Here is a 13,498-nt window from a genome sequence, read left to right as displayed (position 1 = left end):
CTGCCCGAGCATATAAGAGGACGGATGGATGGATGTAAGGATGTGGGGAATGGAACGTCAGAACAAGGCATGGTAGGACAGGCAGATGACTTGTACATAATTTCACCAATTTTTGTAAAGTACTTAATTTTACGCTTTTGTATTTTCAAAATGAAAAGTTGAATGGAAACAAGGACGCCCTCACCTTTTATACAGCCTCTTTTTAGAATTTTTAGTCCCAGGCCTTAATAAGTTTGCTTAGCGACCCCCAAAAGGCATTGAAGCAGGCACTCAGTTGGCGTCCTTTCATATCTATGTATATTATTTTATGCTGACTCAAATTGCTTTCCTTCTTTTTCGCTGGAGCTTCCATTGCTTGGATTAGTTTTCATGAGTGAGACATTTTTTTGATCAACTCTTTTGTTTAAATTGGAAAATCGATCAAAGTTCTCTGGGAAATAATAAGTTCTTTAATTCTATAACTTGGAACAAATTGCCACATGTACCAGAATTTTTATATGCATACATACATATGTCCGTATATACATATGTACATATATATGTACATAAATACATATATACAATTTTTATTAAATTAATATATTAAAGTAGTGTGTGTGTATGCGGAATTGGTATCCAAACATGACAAGCATATAATATTTTCTATTTCAGCGACCGCGCAAAAGTAAACATCTGATATGACAATTTCAGGGTCTATTGAATAGTAAATATGTGTTAAAAAATATATCGAAAATATCATACAGAAATTACTTACAGCCATGTAGGTTTCTATAGAAACATTTGCCAGATTATATGTTCTCCAGATATAGGGTTTAGTAGAGCACATCATTAACATGAGCAACATCTTCCTGTAGGCTAGGTCTCCCTCATACCAGTTGTTGTAGAAAGCAGCCGGCATTACTTTGTCACTCTAAATGGGTAGAGGAATGCTAATCATTCATACATATTGAGCAGAATATGAAATAATGAAAGCGGAAAATTTCGGACTTGGTAGACTGTCCAGATTTGCGTATTTTTATCATAAAGACTGGTTCCCTCTTTTGACTCCACTTACCGCCATTGTGACCTGAGTGCCATCGTGGCATTTGGAAAAGGTGTAGATTATAAATAAAAACATTCCAACCATCTATTTGCGAGCTAGACCCAGGTCGAACATGATCATGGTTGGAAATCAGCGATCTGAGCTGGAATTTCCGCCCGCGGTCACTGGTATTCAGGGCATCCAACCGCCGAGTCAAGCCATTAAAGTGCAGCTCCAGCTGGGCACCGCAGGAGCACACTAAACACTCTGTAGCTATAACCACGCCCAGCGATCGAAGTTTTGCCTTTCCTGGCGTCTAGTTCATTAAATTGTATGACCAGGCCGGGTTTAGCTCCAGTTAGGTGGTAAGGACACAGATCAAATACTGACAGGTCATCAAGGCGCCCCAGTTGACAACAGATGAATAGACCGCGAAAAAGCCAACTGCTGAGTCCGCAAGTTAAAGGGATACCACGTGCTGCTTTGCATCTTGTAGCATTGCTGACTGTCATTTCGTAAAATAGGATCATAAGTGGCTGTAAATTGTAGAGGCTACATCAAACTACAAATTCGATTTTATATATTCTCAACACACTCCCCGACTTCTCATAGTAGTGCCCAGGTCAATGGATTCTTATTCGGACGATTGTGAAGAGCTCATCCAGTTGCACCAGTAGCTCCTCAATCTGGAGTTTTTAGTGGATTAACTCCCATCATGCATAGGTCCGCTGACGAAAGCTCTGCCATATACAAGATTGGGTCCTAATTCTCTGTGCGGTAACCATAGATGGCACGTCTTATATAAACCATATTTATGGTGGTCACCAAAAAGGAAATTCTCTTGGCTTTCGATTTTATTGTGCTCAGCGATCGTCACCATTCCACTCTAATCTCCGGAATGCAATCCATTGGCATGAAAAGTCCGGATACTGCTTAACGTCCTACAACTGCATGCTGCGAGGAGCTTTAACAGCTTAAAACTTTATGGAAGAATATTATTGAGCAACTTAAGCCATATGAAGGGGCTGAGCGAAGAGGTCCTGAGAAAACGCACCTGGATAATTGGCTCTATTAGGTATTCTTCTGATAAGGAATTCATAAATTAGTTTTGATTATATTATGTAATATTTTTTTCGTAATTTTGAGTCTATTTTCAGACTACTAAACCTAAACCTTTTCAGCGCTTTGTCTACTTGGAAAACTAGAGTTTGTCACTCGACTGCCATAATATTTCGAAAAAGTCATGTAGCCCATGGTACTATTTAGATGATGATGAAATCGTTCGTTCTCTTTCGTAGTGACCAGACTTTTCTTTTCTATTTTGGATAAACGACAGGTGTTTTATTTCAAAATAATTTCTAATTTTGCATACTGCATGCCTGTTATTTGAGTAAAAATATAAAGTTAATCTTTGTTTGTGCTTTTTCTTTTTGTAAGTACGCCCTCACTATTAGCCGCTCTCTCTTGTAGTTGCGTAGTTCTCGCTCGAGTTAACTGTTCTTCCTCTCTCGCTCCCTAAAGTATCTGTGCAGTAGCGCACGCATGGTGAAATTAGTTACAAGGTGACGGATTCACCACAGTGCCTTCTTATTCGAGGAACACCTGCTCATGGTGAAATCATGGTGAAATTACTAATAAACATTTGCTATCTCTCTCTAGCGCTTGCCTCTCTGAGAGCCGAGCAAGCGTGGTGATCAACTGTTTCCGTCCACTCCGATAGTGCAGCAGCTACGACAGCTGCTGGTGATCAAGTTTCGGCTACCCAATCGATCATCTCGGAGAACATGCAGCCAGTTAGTACTGTAGCGTCCGTGTCTGTCGAGTCCGATCCAAAGCCATGTTATATCCCATCTATTTCTATTCCACCAACCAATAAACGATCCGGACCACCGGATATTGCCGTCACAGGAATCAGATTTGTGGGTCCAAAACGACTGGTGGGAAATCTCACAAAGCGGCAAGTTTTTGTCTCTCGGCTTGGTGGAGAAGTTGAATTTCTCTTATGTCAGGGAGATAGCTTCATTCAAGATTAGCGTATCACCAACTCATTTCGAGACCATTTGCCCTTCCAAATTCTGGCCAGAGAACCTGGTTGTGAAAGAGCTTAAGGCTAAGAAGAAAAGTAGGGCTCGCATAACTCTTCCCAGTGGTCAGTCCAGTGCTCCCTCCTCCTCAGCTCCTTCCTCCTCTGCTCCATCCACCTCTTCCCACTTCTATTCCTATCAAAATGCTCGCGGCTTACGTAGTAAGCTGAGCACACTGTTTATGGATAGTTTAACATTTTCATCCCACGTTATTGTGTTTACCGAAACCTGGTTAATTCCGGACATTCTTAGTTCCGAATTTTTTAAAGATCGGTACATAATTTATAGGAATGATACAAGCAGAGCTGCACCTCCTCCCCAAGACTAACGTCATTTGAGATTGAAATGCAGCCTTGAAAAGTATCAGGTCCAGAGTGTTCTGGACCTTAAGGAGACACAATCTGACTAAGAAGGGCCGGTCAGATAAATACAGTGAACGAGCATATAAGGTGGCTGAAGCCTACAAAATTATATGCTCGTCGTAAACAGGAGGAAAAAAACTGTTTCTTCCTCGCTATCTGATAAAGATCATATGATAGTTCTTGGGGATTTCAACCTGCCAGGTACTGTTTGGTCTTCGGTTAACGAGTCTAATAACCTTGTGCCCATGTCACGACATGATTTTATTAATGGCTTATTAGACCTGTGTCTGTGTCAAGTCAACCATGTAAAAAACTCCTTATCTCGATTTTTGATCTGTGCTTTGTCTCGGATCCGACCGTAGCGTCGTTAACACGAGCACTTCCGCTCACTATACCTGAAGACTGCTGTCATCCAACTTACGAAATGTCTTGAGATATTGGTAGATTTCTGAACGCGTCCGTTGCTGTGTATCCATATAGTTTACCAAGGTCGAATGGCATTTTCTGCTCTTTTTTTAATGAAAGCTCCTTACTTCATGAACTTCAATAAGTTAAGCCGGTATTTTCACCGGGCCCTAACGGAGTTCCCGGCTGTGTACTCAGGTACTGTGCAGAGTCTCTGTGCGGACCTTTGCTTAAATTATTCCCTCTATCCAGCCATTCTTCTAGCTTTCCCCCCATCTGGAAGGAATCCTTTATAATTCCTCTCCATAAAAAAGGTAGCAAGTCTGACGCTAAAAACTATAGAGGTATATCTAAGTTATCCGCTATTCCTAAAATTTTCGAGAAACTTGTAACTCCGCACTTGCAGCATCTCTGCAAATCACTTAAATCTCCAGCACAGCACGGATTTATACGGCGACGATCAACAACCACTAAACTTTTAGAGTTCACCTCCTTTATCATTAAAGGCTTCCAAGGTAACTTGTAGGTGGATGTTATTTACACTGACTTCAGCAAGGCATTCGATTCTGTAAATCATTCTCTTCTTGCACAAAAGCTTGACCTTCTAGGGTTTCTGCCCAATCTTTTGAAATGAATTTCTAGCTACCTGTGTCTTAGGTCTCAAAGAGTCCTCATCAAAAACTCCTTATCTTTACCTGTTATGGTTACTTCTGCAGTACGACAGGGTAGCCATTTAGGCCCCTTACTTTTCCCACTCTTTATTAATGACCTGTCTTCTGTATTGACCAATTTTTTAGTACTTATGTATGCGGATGATGTTAAGCTCTGTGTCCAGTATAAGGACAAAAGTAGAGTGAGAGCGAACGTTAGACTAGAGTTATCGAAAGTCAGTACCACAACACGTTTATACAATGTTGAATTACGGAGCTTCACGTTACAATACTGGAAAATAGCGAGGTCGGGGAAGGACCGAGGAATGTGGGAGACGCCATCAAGAGAACTCTCTTAATGTAACCAACTACTAGATCCACAATTTGATCTGGGCAAGTTAACATTTTCTGAACACATTTCTACCATAGTAAATAAAGTCATGGGTGTGCTTGGGTTTATAAAGAGGTGGTCAAAGGAATTTGATGACCCCTATATAACGAAGACTCTCTATATCTCGCTTGTTCGTCTGAATTTAGAATACGACTCATGTGTATGGTGCCCTCAGTAAAGCATACATTAGGACAGTATTGAATCAGTGCAGATAACTCAACTGGGATGCAACTGTGAGACTGCCATCCTAACGTAGTAGACTCCTTCTAATAAACTATCCATTCTTAGTTAATCTTAGAAAAATGTTTGGTGTAATTTTTATGCACAACTTGATCAAGAGGGATGTAGACAGACCTGACTTGCTGAGCCGCATAAACTTTACGATTCCCATTAGATCCACTAGAAGCTTTATTTCTTTGTTCCTTCCACTATGTAGATCGAATTATGCCTCACACAAACCCCTCAGGGTTTTATGCTCGGATTATAATTCTCTCTACCACATTATATCCTCAACTAACTCCCTTCCTCTTCTTAAATCTCTTATACTAGCCTACCTCTCCCGTAATTAGTTTCATTTTAGCTTTTTCTTGTTTCTGACTTTGATAGTTTTGCTTGCTTAGCTATACTTGCTCTAGTTTAGTTGTGTTTAGTTCTAATTTCCCTCAAATATTAGCCTAACATCTATCTTTTCTGTATGCTCGCGACCGGTTCGGTTAATCGCGCCGCGCGTTATGCGGCAGCGCCCCTCGGTTGGTTAGGCGGGAGGAGAGCTGCGTTCTGCTGGGTTCCGCAAAAAAAAAAAAAAACGAGAAGGGACGCTTCTTACGCGTCACAACTTACGTTGTGCACACAACGCCCGCACACAAAAAAACAAATATAAGCTGCGGGACGGGGTGAGTTAAAAGTCGGTAGAGGCAGAGGGACGGCAGAGGCAGGGGCCGAGTGAAGCAGAGTGTGAATGAGAGAATGTGAAAAGAACAACAAAAGCTGCGGGACAGGGTGGGTTTAGCCACTGCCAATTAATTTCTTCATTCTGGCTATAATAATGATCCAATCGGACCAATTTGGTGATCTGATAGATATGGCCATTCCCTACGGAATGGCGTTTCTAGGTTTCTTTTATCTGTATATTTGGGAGGTTTTCACCCTTTTGCGGGGGCGGAAGGGGCGTGGCTCATTTTAGAAAAAAACTTGTAACAGTGTGATCATACAGAAGTCTGGATGCAAAATTTGGTGGCTCTAACTTTTATGGTCTCTGAGATCCAGGCGCTCAACAAGACGGACGGACAGACTGACGGACAGACAGACATGGCTCAATCGACTCGGCTATTGATGCTGATCAAGAATATATATACTTTATGGGGTCGGAAACGTTTCCTTCTGTGTGTTACATACATTAACTTTGTGCACAAATACAATATACCCTATTTACTCTTCGAGTACCGGGTATACAAAAAAAAAAACAGACCAGACTCCATTATAATGGAGTCAGAAATGCTTCTATCTAGCTGTTACCTATCTTTTGAAGAACGGGTGTCGAAAAGATCGTCCACTGAAAAATAATAACCAGAAAAGATATATTTTAAATACCCTATAAAAGGCTGCTACTCTAAGTCGATAAAACTGACCCTTTTTGAAATGGGAGGCATACAAACCAAAATGAAAAAAGTCCTCTTACTTGATCAAATCCTCCATCCTGCATACCCTTAGCGACTATAACCGACTACCCACTGAAATCAGAGTTTAATTGGTGAGTAAATATTTCTTAGCCTCATATTATTTGGTCAGCCAAGTGCGACTTTATATGCAAATACATTCATCATGAGATTTCCTCCAAATTATTAAAGAATCCAAAGAAAGCTGAACAGTCTATACCGAAAATTCCGTTTTCTTCAGATTGTATTTTTGTTTTGTACTTACCGACACAGTGACCACACTGCCCCTATAGCATATCAAAAAATGATGGATGACAAAGGCGATCAGACCACTTACGTACTGTAAGGCTGTGTTCAAGTCGAGCAAGAGCATGGCAACGCTTGTCAGACATATAGCGAAGGTCGAAACGACCAGACTGATCATGAAGGTAAAGTCAAACAGTCGATTTATTTGGTCGGCAAGCCGGAGTATGCGAAGGTGGTACGTGATCAAGAATCTTAGCTGTTCATTTGCTGTGAACTCTTTGGCATCAAGGCCAGTCAACTGACTGGCCAGGGCATCAAAATGCAGCTCCAGTTGGACGGTGAATAAACAGATCAAATGCTGAATAGACATACTGAAGCCCACTGCGACAGTACCGCCAATGGCCTGACTTAGATAGGCTGCCGCGTAGCCCAGAACTGAGCCATGCACACGCCATGGATACCACGTGTAGCTCTGCGCCCTGTAGCTAATATCCTGAGAGTCCATGTGGTGCTCCCACAGGAGGATTACAAGTGGCGCGATGTTGTAGTATAGAACGAGTATCACGTAGAACATGGTCACAAACTTCATTAAGCCTACCCCCTGCTCATTGTAGTGTCGAATACGAAAGTACCTTCTCCTTGGCTCGGGGTACAACTCTTGCAACTCAGCAAGTACCACCTCGATCTTGGGTCTCTTGTACGTCAATGTACAGATGTTTAGGAAACCTATTAGGGTAAGCCCCAGCACACTGCCCATCTCCGCGATCTTTGCCACGTACATATCTATTTCCTTTGGTTGACTATTAAACACTGCCCAGTAGATAATCGTACCAAGACTTTGATACGCCAAACTCAGGGCCCCCACTACCCATATGATTTGTCTGGTCGCCGTCTGCTTTGGCGCCACTGTCCTCCGGTCGGGCCACTCAAAACGGGGTGCCATGCCGAAATAACGGAAGGCAAAGTCCTGATAACTCATCAAGTCCTCTAACTGCATCCTGTTCGATACTAACACTGACTTGGAGCAGGTCGCAAATGGCTTTTATAAACCTTTGCGTCAAGGTCTAATTGAGCAATTTTCAATCAAGTCCTGGGAACAGGCACTTGCTCTGCTTTGGCCCGAAACCTTGTCCTACTAAATAATAGAAATTTTAAAGTAGGAATTACTAAGCAAATCGCGTTGGGATAGATACGATGAGCATATTATGTGGTTTTAGGTTCTAGCCTTCAAATGGAAGTCCCCAGAGCATTTGTTTATTTATTTTGCCTATATTTGTGTCAAGCTCGTAATGCCGATGCCTCCGAGCTGAGTATCTGGCTTTTATGTGCAATCTTCTACACTCTCGGCTCGTCCTACACTCTATATCTGACGGAAGTACCAATGGGGAGACATTTTTATATGTGCCTGTAAGTATTCTATGTATTGTACTTGCCGGCAGTTTACTTCTTTGTTTATGAGCCTGCCCTCGTACTTGTATGTAATGCGAGATTAAATTGCTGCGTTGCTGTTATTTTGTGGTTCACTTGGTTGCGCCTCATATGCTCTTTGTCTGTGTATGCACTTGCCCACCAATCGCTTGCCGGTCTTTAGAGACTTTTCTTTGCTTTCGCCATTGATTTATGGTTTGGGGACTCTGCTCCTTGTGCGGGATTTTCAGTTCACGTTTTTCTGTCTCTGTCTCGGTTGTCGTCCCGTCAACGTTTTGTTGTGGTAATTAAACTCTGATTGCTTTTCAATTGTTTTATTGATTGGCAGAGAATTCGTATCTTATAACTGAGCTTCTGTTGATTCGCAATAAGCCATACAATTCATACAAAACGTCTCACGGTATTCCGATTTTTATTTCAACGAGCTTCTGTTAGATTTGGTTGATATTCCAATTCGAAAACTTAATTTATGGACAATATTCAGAGGGTATGGATTATACAAACAAAGCTAGATAACTTGGCAGGCGGCCCAAGTCGAGTGGGCCAATTTTCAACGATTCAAATCGTGAGGGAGCTGCGCGTAATGTACAATTTAAATTATCTTTCAGTGGTGCTAATGGAGGAGTGTGAGTAATAGTGTTGGCATCCAGCACGATTTGCCTGTAATTTATAGAGCGCCGAGAGCCAATTCCCACTACATCGACTCGAGTCTAGTCCCGAACTTGGCAAAAGCGAATCCATTTCTTTAGTCCGGCGCTGCCTGGTGGAAAGTAAAGTAAAATTACTTTTCCTACTCTCCTCTTCAGCTCAGCTCCCAACAGTTGAACGTATCGATCTAATGGCCCGCCCTCTTTAACTAATTAAGGTCCGGTAAGAGGGAACAACACATGCTGCTAATTTGTGAAATTAACGTGTTTGTTTTGGCCGCAGTCGAAAAAAAATACCGTAAAAAAAACTGGGTCCAAAGGTGATGGGCCATAATTTCACTTAGAAATCGAATTTCCAGAGGTTTGGCAGAAATTACAGTCCGACGGGAAATTTATGTGCAGCTCTGTGAATAATAAACGTTTTGTCCAGCTTAAGCACCGCTATTCTATTTTGACAAGGATCTATGAAAATAGCGTGTACAATTATTGCTCCATTCCCATTTCCACTCGCCACTCTAAACTACTGAATTAAGGATGAAGGAATTATGCTGAGTACATTTATTTGGTTGAATAAGCAACAAATCCGTCAGCTCAGATTCATTTATACAAATTGCAAGAAGGGATTTGCTGTTATGCGTTGAACATAAGTTTAATACAAAACAATACACTTATATCAGTGCGTAGCACAGCACTATGGAGGCAAAATTCGTTTGGCTCTAGCTCTTATAGTCTCTGAGAACTAGAGAACTGTTAGTACTCTAACAGATAGACAGACAGACATGGCTATATCGATTTAATATACACTTTATGGGGACGGAAACGATTCCTTCTGTGCGTTACATACTTACATCACCTTCGAGCACAAATACAATATACTTTATTTAATTTCGAGTACCGGGCATAAAGAGACAGATTTCCAAAAATTACAAAAAGTCTAAGGGACCGGAACCTTTTCATTACTCCTACCCATAGTCAAGACATATTTCATTTCATTTCTCATTTCTCCCAAGCTCCTATATTTTTTAACCAATCTTTCCCATTTGCAAGAGTTTTATAAGATGTATCAAAGTTTTCTGATTAGAAAAAAGCATACCTTGGAAAATGTACTAATTTATGTACAGTTCGCAACATGCACAATAAATAAATAACAAACATATGTCAGTTATAATCTTAGTTATTAGTTCATATTAATGTGATATTTTCCACAATAATGTATTTCACCCAGTAATAGCAATCAGAAACTGGTTCGCTATATTTAAACTTATTATGATTTCCCACTTAGGCCAGATAACTTTTTTAATACCCCAAAAAGATCAACAGCCAAAACTGAACTCAAGTCCAGATGACTTTTGCTAATAAATAAAGTTTTCGATGCTCAGGTAAACACTGGGCATAACCCTCAAAAAGTTTGTTGCCAAAATAGAAGCAGCATAAAAATGCAGTGCATTTGGAAGGCACGATGGAACATAGTCTTGGTAAAAAATGTTGCCTTAAATGATTAGAGTTTTTGCCTGAAATTTGTAAAATAAACATATAAAAGCATCAACAAACAGGCAACTAAATACCAGAAAGGTTCTCGATTTATGAGTATTCACAAAATGGGGAAGGAATGGACGAATGAGATACATACCCCTTGCATAGGTTATCTAACAGATAACAAAGACTATTTCTTGTCAAAAACTTCACAGAAATATATTTTTTCGTTAAATGCTCCAGTAAAGGGTTTTTAAATTTCCTATAAATCGAAAATTCTGAAGACGTAACTTTATTTTCTACTTATAACTTTATTCCTTAGCATATTTTTGTAATATTTTTACCCTTAGACCAATTTAACAATGAGGAAGGACGTGTGATACGCTTCTTACGCGTCACAACTTTATACTAAGTACTCAGTAGCACAACTGTACCTTAGTGGTTTTTTTTTCATATTTTACATTGTACATTTTTACAAAAACAAAAAAATCTAATGGATGGGGTGGGTTTAGCCACTTAAAATTTCTGTATTCTCGCAATAATAATGATCCAATCGGATCCCAATTCGGTGATCTGACAGATATAGTCCTTCCCTACGGAATGGAATTTTCTTTTATCTTAAAAAATGTGGCTGTGGTAGATTTTCGCTCTTTGTGTGGGGCTCATTTTTAAATACACTTGTATCAGTGTGAGCATACAGGAATCTGGAGGCAAAATTCGGTGGCTCTAGCTCTTATAGAGTCTGAGAACTAGCTGACAAACAAGACGGACAGACGGACGGACAGACATTGATACTGATAAAATATATATATATTTTGTGGGGTTGGAAGCGCTTCCTTCTGTGTTACAGTTTTTCCACACAAATACAATATACCCTATTTACTCTTCGAGTACCGGTTATACCAAATACTAATAAGTATCGTATCCAGCTTTTGTTTAGAAACACAGAATTTCTGTCTTCATGTTGTACTAGTGTGGGTGGCCGTGTGACCAGCTTGCCTGAAATTGTTTGCCCTAATTTATCTTGTTGTCAGGTTGGGTGGCAGAAACAAATGCAGCCGCAATAGTTGAATTACTCAAACAGATACACACACTCCCACTCACTGAAACTTGGACAGGTGAACTCTTAGTAAAAGTGAAACTGGGTCGCAGGAAAGTTTTGCCCCCCTTTATTTTTTTGGAACAAGATAAAATGGACACACCCTATGTGTTCGTCGTTTTTTTTTTTGTTGCTTTCTGTGTGATGTGTGTCGGGAAAAGTGTGAAATAAAGTGGAAGTAAAATGCTGCCTACTTTCGGTTTTCCTTCGCTTGATGTTCAGGGGGGGCCTAGCTATTTTGTTAGAAGTTTCAGACCTGTGCCTCAGTGCAATTTTACTGCTGGGCAGAAAAATGTTCTGCTATTTTTTACAAAAGCGAAAGCTTGCAAACCAAAGGAAAATTCTTAAAATGATTCCCTGCAAACCTTACAAAAATATATGAGCAATGTGAAGCATTGACTAGCAGAGACTAAAGGAGTTAGTCACCAAATTATGAATGAAGACTCATATATCACACTGAATTAAGTTTGTTTCCAAATTTCGCCACACCCTCGCCCGCACACTCTTCCCATGCAGTGTTCGTTACTGATGGAGTGTTCCGAGCGTGTTGCTGTGAGAAGTGATGTAGATGTAGAAAAAATTTAAATGTATTTTGTATATATTTAATTTATTTTTTCTGGCCAGTATTAGTCTGATATGTTCTGTAGCGTAGTTTTTCACGCCGAGAGTGCAAAGATTTTTTGTTCTGCATACATATGCTGCTGCTGGAAGTAATAATTTCCACATTTTACATAACATTTCGCTCCCTTTGGCCATCAGTCGTTTTCATTTAAATTTTAAGTATTGTACTTATTATTTCTTAAACGTTTTGGCAAAATGGACGCCGGCTTCGATATTTTTCCTCAGAATAGGCAGCAAATTATCCAGGGACTTCTGTTCAAACTCATTCAGAACAGGCAGTTTTAAACAGCGCTTGACGCCTTGCTTGCCAAGTTCCACAGGACCTGCAAAGAAGGGGGCGTCTGCCACAGAGGATGCGACAAAGGCACACTCAATGATGCCCTCCTGTCCGTTTTGGGCCCGAATCAGGGACTTCACGAAACAGCAAGTGGCATAGGCCATGGAAAGGGTGGCCGAACCAGCGCCGCCCTTGGCCATAACCACTTCAGTACCGGCTTCCTTGATGCGATGCGTCAATCTCAGGATGTCTTCGGTGTCGCCTCTGAACTCGGGCTGGCACTGGGAGAAGAGCGGTAGGATGGTGGGTCCGGTGTGTCCACCAATCACCGGGATATTAACCTTCCGCGGATTAATATTCATGAAGTCGCCAATAAACTTCCTCGAGCGCACCACATCCAAGGTGGTTATCCCGAACAGACGGTGTGGATTGAAGACCCCAGCTTCTTTTAGCACCTCAGCAGCAGTCGGGACAATAATGTTAATGGGGTTCGTGGTAATAGCAATAAGTGCCTCGGGGCAGGCACAGGCCATAGCTCTGATCACATGTATGGCTATGCCACCGTTAGCCTGCATCAACTGGTCGCGCGTCATGCCCGGGACGCGGGGCATTCCGGCGGTTACCACCACCAAATTGGCGCCCAGCAATGCCGGCTCAAGCTCATCCTCGCCCACGTAGCCGCTTACCGTTCCATGTTCGGAGATATGTCCGGTATCGGCCGCGACTCCCTTCGTGCCACGCAGATCGTGTAGGGAAAGCTCGTCGATCCCCTTGACCTTCCGCAGGAGCAGCGAAAGGGGCTGTCCTATACCGCCGCCAGCACCCACAACGGAGACCTTGAAAGCGGTGCGTGCCATCAGGCACCAAGGAAATCTGGAGGGGACAATCCTTAACTTGAATTTCTTAAGCAACATTTCTAAATTAAGTGTATACGATGATCAGACGTGGATGAAAATAAAAAATATAATATGAATTACTGCGCAAAGGCCTACTCTCAAATCTTTAAATGTCCATTTCAAGTAGCAAATTTATTCTAGAATATGGTAAAGTAACAAAGAAGAAGTGTAAAATCCAAACAAGACAGCAGGGCGCAAGGCAGAAACGGCGAAGAGCAGATCGGCGAGTGTGACGCCGAGCGA

At 41.3% G+C, this 13,498-nt stretch overlaps 2 protein-coding genes across 2 annotated transcripts; both read right to left on the bottom strand.

Moving 5' to 3' along the window:
• Window positions 1-642: 642 nt before the first annotated feature.
• On the bottom strand, window positions 643-7,811 carry LOC117579559 (putative odorant receptor 69a). Its single transcript, XM_034265480.1, has 3 exons — window positions 6,834-7,811; window positions 755-910; window positions 643-693 (listed from the first exon to the last, which is right to left on the bottom strand). The coding sequence occupies exons 1-3, from the start codon at window positions 7,809-7,811 to the stop codon at window positions 643-645; spliced, it is 1,185 nt and encodes a 394-aa protein (XP_034121371.1).
• Window positions 7,812-12,094: 4,283 nt separating this feature from the next.
• On the bottom strand, window positions 12,095-13,342 carry LOC117579256 (malate dehydrogenase, mitochondrial-like). Its single transcript, XM_034265043.1, has one exon. It carries the CDS (start codon window positions 13,271-13,273, stop codon window positions 12,254-12,256), a length of 1,020 nt encoding a protein of 339 aa, XP_034120934.1. The 5' UTR covers window positions 13,274-13,342; the 3' UTR covers window positions 12,095-12,253.
• Window positions 13,343-13,498: the final 156 nt, after the last annotated feature.

This window comes from Drosophila guanche, unplaced genomic scaffold, assembly GCF_900245975.1.
Source record: "Drosophila guanche unplaced genomic scaffold, DGUA_6, whole genome shotgun sequence".
Classification (NCBI taxonomy): Eukaryota; Metazoa; Arthropoda; class Insecta; order Diptera; family Drosophilidae; genus Drosophila; species Drosophila guanche.
The sequence above is the reverse complement of the archived record's forward strand: the minus strand, read 5'-3'. Positions and strand labels throughout refer to the sequence as shown.